Source organism: Vigna umbellata, chromosome 3 (genome assembly GCF_029865625.1).
Source record: "Vigna umbellata cultivar VRB3 chromosome 3, Vumbellata_1.0, whole genome shotgun sequence".
Lineage (NCBI taxonomy): Eukaryota > Viridiplantae > Streptophyta > Magnoliopsida > Fabales > Fabaceae > Vigna > Vigna umbellata.
The window spans coordinates 7,982,319-7,989,978 of NC_142167.1; the positions used below are offsets into that span (position 1 = coordinate 7,982,319).

The 7,660-nt window shown below is 27.8% G+C and overlaps 1 protein-coding gene across 1 annotated transcript; it reads right to left on the minus strand.

Annotated features, from left to right (window-relative positions):
* Positions 1–340: 340 nt before the first annotated feature.
* On the minus strand, positions 341–2,476 carry LOC148201543 (immune-associated nucleotide-binding protein 9-like). The gene is made up of 6 exons (XM_088111050.1): positions 2,385–2,476; positions 1,960–2,185; positions 1,338–1,606; positions 992–1,156; positions 808–903; positions 341–681 (listed from the first exon to the last, which is right to left on the minus strand). The coding sequence occupies exons 2-6, from the start codon at positions 2,162–2,164 to the stop codon at positions 490–492; spliced, it is 927 nt and encodes a 308-aa protein (XP_087967176.1). The 5' UTR covers positions 2,165–2,185; positions 2,385–2,476; the 3' UTR covers positions 341–489.
* Positions 2,477–7,660: the final 5,184 nt, after the last annotated feature.

Consider the following 7,660-nt stretch of genomic DNA (forward strand, 5'->3'; position numbering starts at 1 on the left):
AAAATGATTCCTTAAAATGTAAACTTTAACCTATGGAGAAAAAAAAACTCGAATTGTATCATCGCATTCAACATTAACATATAAAAAAATCATGTACCTTTTAAAAGGTATTATTGTAAATTATATCAAAATGTAATTTTAGTTTTCTAGTTAATTTTTGCATTTTTAATCTACTTAACTTTATTATATGTTCTCTGTGTAGATAAAAAGTTTGAAACAAGAAAGAATATAGAATAAAATTAAAGCAAATATATACAAAAACAAAAGAGGAGAGAAATATAAAAGAAAATATCTCGTTATAAATTATATAAGCATAATAAAATAAATATGAAATAAAATGTAAACACAATGATATAGGAGTTATGACAAATTAAGAAATGTAACCCAAATGTAATTTAGTTACATGGAAATACTTAGCAAATAAACAATATACAAACACTCACAATCACAATCACAGAGGTAAAATAGAAATATTAGAAGGTATCAGAATTATATAATGACACATGTTCCACGTGTTTTTCTTTTATTTGCCTCTTCAAGATCCGTTTTCAGTTTTTGAATTTCCTTATTAGATGAAGTTTGGATTGCTTTGTAATTTTCCTCAGCTTTAAGTCTAGCAATCGTCTCTTCTTCTAACATTTTTCTAAGCTTTGAAATTTCTTCATTCAACTTTGATTCAATCTACATATTCAAAAATAATATTATTATTTTGAATGTATAAGAATGAAAATTAAGAAAATAATAATATATTAAACCTTTAACAAGTAGATTAAAAAATATTAGAAGGTATAATGTATAGTAATGTACCAAATCGGTCATTCGTTTAAGCTCATCATCATATCTTTTTTGAAGTTGCATTTTAATTCCCAATGTTTCTGCCTTTTCAGTTTCAGTTGCTTTCTCCTGTAAGAGCAAGTGATGAACTTATAACTCACTCATACCAAAATATCAATATTTCATAAATGCTTTAAAAAATTTATAAAAATTTCACCTTCAATCTTTTGAATAACTCATTTGTAAAGGGTTGTCCAGCATTATGTGACATAACTGCATCTACCAGATTAAGAAGTTGTTGAACTTGTTCCAATCGCTTGTTTTCGTCCTTAGTCCTATTATTGAAAAGTACTTTTCGATTGCCACATAAAGTGAGTATATCCTACAATAATATCAACCTCCATCATAATCAACATAATCTAATAGTAATCATGGACTTTGATACAATCATGCAATCAATATACCATTTCATATGTTATTAAATATGCTTATTTATTTGTATAGATTTTATTTCCTCCCTAATAATAAAAAATTGTATTTGTTAATTAAACTCATCGTAGTACCTGAAGAGATGGTGGACAATTAGAACCTAAATACTCATCAAGTGTCTCTTCATTGTCTTCTAGTTCATCTCCTCCCGTGAATACCACAATCATGTAATCAACAATTTTGTGTCCAAATAAAGCTTGTAAGGTAAGAAAAGTAGCTTGTTCTTCTTCAGAAAAACGAGTTCTAATAGAAAACACCAAAGTGATGGCATGAATTCCATCTTTAGCCAAATCAATACATTTGACTATTTCTTTTCCAACAGATTGAGTTCCATCAAATAACCCTACAAAATTTGTTAAGCTTTAGATTCATAATTAAATATATTTTTCCTCCAAAAATTATTTTAATAGTTTTTATTTTATATTTTTAACTTTATTTTACAAATGGAAATTGCTATATATTTGCAAAAACACAAATGCATGCAATAAAAATAAAAATATATTCACAAATATTAGGACATGAAATAGTAAGAATATTTTTATGAATATAATATTGAGACAAAGACCAAAACATGTAATAATAAATTTTGAAAAAATAGAAGAGTAAAGATAAAAAATTATGAGAGATAAACATATATTTTTAGAAACTTGAATATTAAGTATTAAGTTTGTATATGATAAAATTAAGATGGTTCACCTGGGGTGTCAATAACATTAATAATTGGTCCGTCTTTCATTGCAGTTGTCTGCAATTCACAAACACTTGTTACACCAGATGAACTTATCTTTGACTTGAAGGCTTTTCTTCCAAGAATATTGTTTCCTGTTGCACTTTTTCCATTACCAGTACGTCCAACTAAAACTATTGTCTTCACCTCATTAGACAAGGAAGCTTTTCCCATTTTTGTAAATTTAGATTAACACTACAAAAAAATATCTTTTAATCAGAAATATTTGAACAAAATAATAAACATGGTTTTTATAGACAATAAATAGGAAAAAACAATTACGAAATAAATAAGTTTTGCTATATGAAGTCTGTCTCAAATCAACAAGTAATTATTTTAAATTAAGTAACATAATTGAGTGGAATGTAATTTGTTGAAGAAAAATATTTCATGCCTATAAACTATTTTGAAGAAACTCTTGTATGTGATGTAAAATGGCGATGCACAAACTAAAATCGAGATGATAAAATATATGTAAAAGATTATTTCAAGTGATACGTTACATAACTATGAAAACCATTTTATACTTGAGAAAAGCACATAAAAAGAATCAAACATCTAATAAGTAAAATCAAAGTGTGTATGATTATAAGAAGAAAATAATATGCCTAAACTAAATGTATGAGATAAGTATAAATAAGACCACTAGAAAGGATACCTTAGTAACAAAAGAAAAGTAAATTCTCTTTTTAAAAAATTTTGGAAAAAAGAAAATGAAGATAGACTTAAGAAAAACATGAAATCCAATCAATAAAAGTTTCTAAAGATTTCATGTTAGATTTGCATATAACTTTTTCCATTTGCTTAAATTTTTCATTATATATCTTTGTTTCTGAACATGTTAATTAAAAAAAAATTAACTAACATATTTATTTAGAGGTGACAAAGAGTTAATTTACCTGTTTTTAGTTTGTCAACAATGAAATGGGATAACGTACTATATTCAAGATACATTTATGGCGAACCAATATTTTTTAAAATTTTATTGACTTATTTTATCTCACAATTGTTATTTTTTTCACTCCCTCTTCTATTTTAGATGTTGTTAAATTTGCCACACTTTAAAAAACAAGTCATCGTTGTCCTTTATTTTAGTGAGATGATAATGTGACCAAAATGACACAAATGTGAAATTTGTTTATCTTTACATTTAAATTCACTAGTATATATATATATATATATAATATTTTTTAAGGAAATTAATGTATATAGTTAATGTGCTTAACTTTTAATTAAAATAAATAATAATATATTTAAAGATGAAATGATAAAATAAGATTTTGATAGACATTTATTTGTACTTATTTAAAAATATTTTTGGCATATAATTTTTGTAGAATGAGTATAACAACTTAATTTGATGTGTATTAGTTGTTAAGATAAAAACTATAGATTTGATGTTTAGGCATTTCTTGATCAAATAGGCTTGATTACATAGAAACTTCAAAAAAACTTACAGATAATTATTTATGTTTTCAACAACATTAACAATGTATAAGTGATTAAAACTTTGATTCACAGGTTGTATTGAGTTTATATTAGATTGTAAGTGCAAATGAAGAACTTTTAATTAATTACAATCAAGTGACTAAAATCACTTAAACACATATACACAAAAAGTTTTTGCAAAATATTCTATTTTAATTGATTGAAAAGTTTTTTTATTCGATAATAATCGCTTGAAGTGCATACTTTAGTTATTTTAACTTACCACATTTTAACATATAATTTGTTTAAGAGATAAAAGAAAACTTGTAAATTAAGAAAAACACTAAAAATGTATCTTAGATCACAATTTTGTTTAGTTAAAATATATCTATTCTTACCTAGGGATGGTAACAGGTCGGGTCGGGGACGGATAGTGCCTACCCGCAACCTGACCCGACAAAAAATAATCCACTCGTTACCCGACTCGCTACCCGCATGGATACCCGCTTAAAAAAATATCCGCGAGTATTTTAAAACCCGTGGATATCCGCGGATACCCACAAATATTTAAAAAAATATATATTTTAATAAATTATTAAAATAATTTAAATAGAATTAAAAAAATATAATATAAATTAAATTAAATATAAATATAAATTTAATTTTAATTAAATTTAATCTTGTAAAATATAAATTAATGTTAATTTTAATTAAATTTAACTTAATAAAATATAAATTAAATTTTTATTTTTATTTTTTGCGAGTAGCGGATATATGCGGGTACGGATAGTATAATACCCGCACCCGACCCGTTTATAAGCGGGTATTAAAATATCCGCTACCCGCAGATTGCGGATAATAAATATCTACGAGTATCAACTATCCGTCGCGGATTTTATCCGCGAATATTCGCGGGCGCGAATTTTTTTGCCATCCTTATTCTTACCTAAGAATTTGAAGTATACAAAAAATTAAAGAATTTAGATTTTAAAACATAATAATTTAGTCCAATTAAAATATCTTAATGTTAATGTCATTAATATAGATCTTTTTTGTATTTATTTGCGTACTTAAAAAATTAATTACAAATATAATATATCTGGTAGTTAATGGTTCCAAACACCAATGTGCAAGCCATTTATTTTGGAAATTGAATATTTGTGAAATTAATTGGAAACTTTACAAATTTTAACTTTTCTTTCTTCGATATATATTTCTATTTGCTTAAGTTTTTTGAAGAGATAGATTTCACGTCTCTTGATTCTAATTTATAATTATCACTGCATCATTAATTCCTTTTCCACATCTTAGATTAGGTATTATTATCATTTTATTCTTTTTATTATAATATTGTTTCTTTCAACTATATTAGTTTTACTTTTTTTCTTCTTATACACCTTGCAAGATATATTCTCTTTACAATCTATTCACACTATTTCGTATTCCTTCTCCAAACCTCCTACTTCTACCATCGAAATAAGGATGCATGCAAAAGACTATCTAACGCTCAAGTCAGCACTTAGTCAAAATTTTCTAGTCAAATCTCAATTAATACAAAAAGTAAATAATAAAACATCATTAATGCGCTATTTATAAATTTACCTCATTAACCATGGACCAATTCAGATGGGTCAGAACTTATGGACTCATTGATCTTGGAGTCAAAAACTTAACTAGAAATAATGATTAAAAAGCAAAATGGGTGAAGACTCATTAGGGTTGGATTTCTTGAGCCAAGCTCTAATTGCTCAACCACACTATATGATTCTAACATTTTCATACATTCTAATCAAAGGAAAACTTGCCTTAATTCCATAAAAACAAGCTCTAAATCTTCAATGTAAGAAATGTTAATCCCCTATATGTTTAAACACAAGATTTGCATTAAGAATATATGTTAAGAATGAACAAGAGCCTTAATCTATGTCTAGAACCAAGCCTCTTGGTTGTTCTATCCTGATCTAGGTTCTAAAACACTTTCCAATATTAGACACCAACAAAAGAGCATATATATTCAATAATGCAAGTAAAAGCAAGAGATAGAACACATGAATACAGAAAGAGATTCTATTGCATGGAAAGAGTTACATCGAGTTTAGGTACATTACATCCAATCCCAGTGAAATGGAGTTTCACCACTCCTATACATTTAAGAACAAAAGGGTGGATTGGATGATGAAAATGATGAAGGAAGATGAGCCCTAGAAGTGCCTCAACCCTTGTTCTTGACCTCTGCATCCTTTCCAAGTGCAAAAAGTGTCCCTTTTTCACTCACTTTCGACACTTTAAACTCAATCCCTTTTCAAATCTTCAAGAAATTTGAAAAATATATCACAATACGAATTGGACATCGAATTGTCTACAAATTCGACGTCAAATGGGTTACTGAAATCCATAAGAAATCTAATAGTGATTTAGTTATAATATATGTGTAGTTCACCTATGATGGTTTGTTGCATGTCGAATTTGGCTGATCTTGGATGTCAAACATGTCAAGGGATGGGATGGTTGGGAGTCTTGGGCAACTGTTAACGAAGGGTTTGACGTTGAATTTGGTTGGGCTTCGACATGAATCTTTATAGTAAATAGGGGCAATTAATAGCCATAATTACTACTATTACCCATGAAGTTAAACTACTGTTTTGACATCGAATTGATGTGGTATTGGACATCTATGATTCATCTATAAATACAACACACGTAATCCATCTTTGTGCTTTCTTTTAAATTTTCCTTTCTTTAGATTTTAGAGCATTTCTATTCTTTAAATTTCAATTTTTTAACTTGATTTTCAAAGTGCACTTTCAGCTTCAATAAATATGAAGGTGCACTTTGAAATTCAAGTGACCTAAATTTTTTTTAAAAGACAAAAATGTTATGATATCTTACTGAAAGGGAAGTTTTCACAAAAATGAAACATGATTCACAATATGTTTAATGTTGAAACAATTTTAGGAACTCTAATATATTGTCTATCTTCATCACATTTCAATGGTTCATGTTTTAAATTGTCTTGAAGTTGTTTTCTACCGTTAGATTTTAGAGCTAACTGATTTCTTAGGGTGGGAACATCTTCAAGACAATTTAATTATTGAATCAATATACCCATTTGACGTTAAATATTGGTTGCATTCAACGTCAATGTGTTGAAAAACCATAATGACTGAGCAGTTACCTATGAAGTTTTACAACTGGGTGCACGTTGAATTTGGTTGGGCTTGGACGTCAAACAATTCAAGGGATGGGACAGTTAAGAGTCTTGGGAACCTTGCAGCTATTAACGAAGGGTTTTCGAACTTTACAATATCTTTGACGTCAAAGGGACTAGGCAAGGTCATAATAGTTGTGCAGTTTTTGCCAAGCTCCACGAAGGTTTCACGCCAAATACGACATGGCTTTGTCATCATTCCAGTCAAGGGAATGAGAGCAATTGAAGCCATAATAACTACAGTTACTACGATTATTTAACTGTTGCTTTTAATGTCAAACTTCTCTAGAGTTCGTTGTCTATTTCTCATCTACAAATACGTGATAAATAACTTTCTTTCATTCAGAACTGTTTTCCTGTTGAACATATTAGGATCCATTTTTATGTATTCTTGTAAATTTTTCTTTCGTTACTTTAAATTGCAATTTTCATGACTTGTTTCAAAGTGCCCATTCATCTTCAGTACTCACATATATATGAAGGTGCACTTTGGAATTGAAGTCACATATTTGTTATTTGGAGGACAGAAATGTGATGAAATCTTACTGAAAGAGAAATTTTCAGGAAACTCAAACATGGTTTTCAATATGTGTAATGGTGAAACAATTATAACAACTAAAATTTGACCTAAAGAGTGTCCATTGCATAGTTTGATGATATTCTTGGATGATTCATTTTTAGTATTCTAGGAGTTGTTTTCTACCATCAGATTTCAGAGCAACTGATTTTGTAGAAAACAACTTTAAGAAACTTAAAAATTGAATCATATATACAAATGGACATCGAATTCTATATGAATTCGATGTTAATACCTTAGAAGATTTAAAAAAGAGATCCATTTTTCAAAACACAAGGTTAGAAATGAAAACAAGACAAAAAGAAATACATTATAACATACAAAACACAGACAAAAAATTATAACCAAACCAACAAAACAACCACAGGTTATGTAAAATGAAGAAGGATTTTGAAATCCATATCTATGAACTTTTTACTCTGGATTTCTATCATACCATGAAGCTCCAAAAAAACAT

What these genes read in the sequence shown, in the direction of transcription:
- LOC148201543 (XM_088111050.1), bottom strand. Translation starts at nt 2,164, where the DNA reads ATGGGAAAAGCTTCCTTGTCTAATGAGGTGAAGACAATAGTTTTAGTT. An exon ending in TAATGTTATTGACACCCCAG is followed by an intron (nt 1,607 to 1,959) that starts GTGAACCATCTT and finishes CAAATTTTGTAG; the next exon opens with GGTTATTTGATGGAACTCAA. An exon ending in ATTGTCCACCATCTCTTCAG is followed by an intron (nt 1,157 to 1,337) that starts GTACTACGATGA and finishes ATATTATTGTAG; the next exon opens with GATATACTCACTTTATGTGG.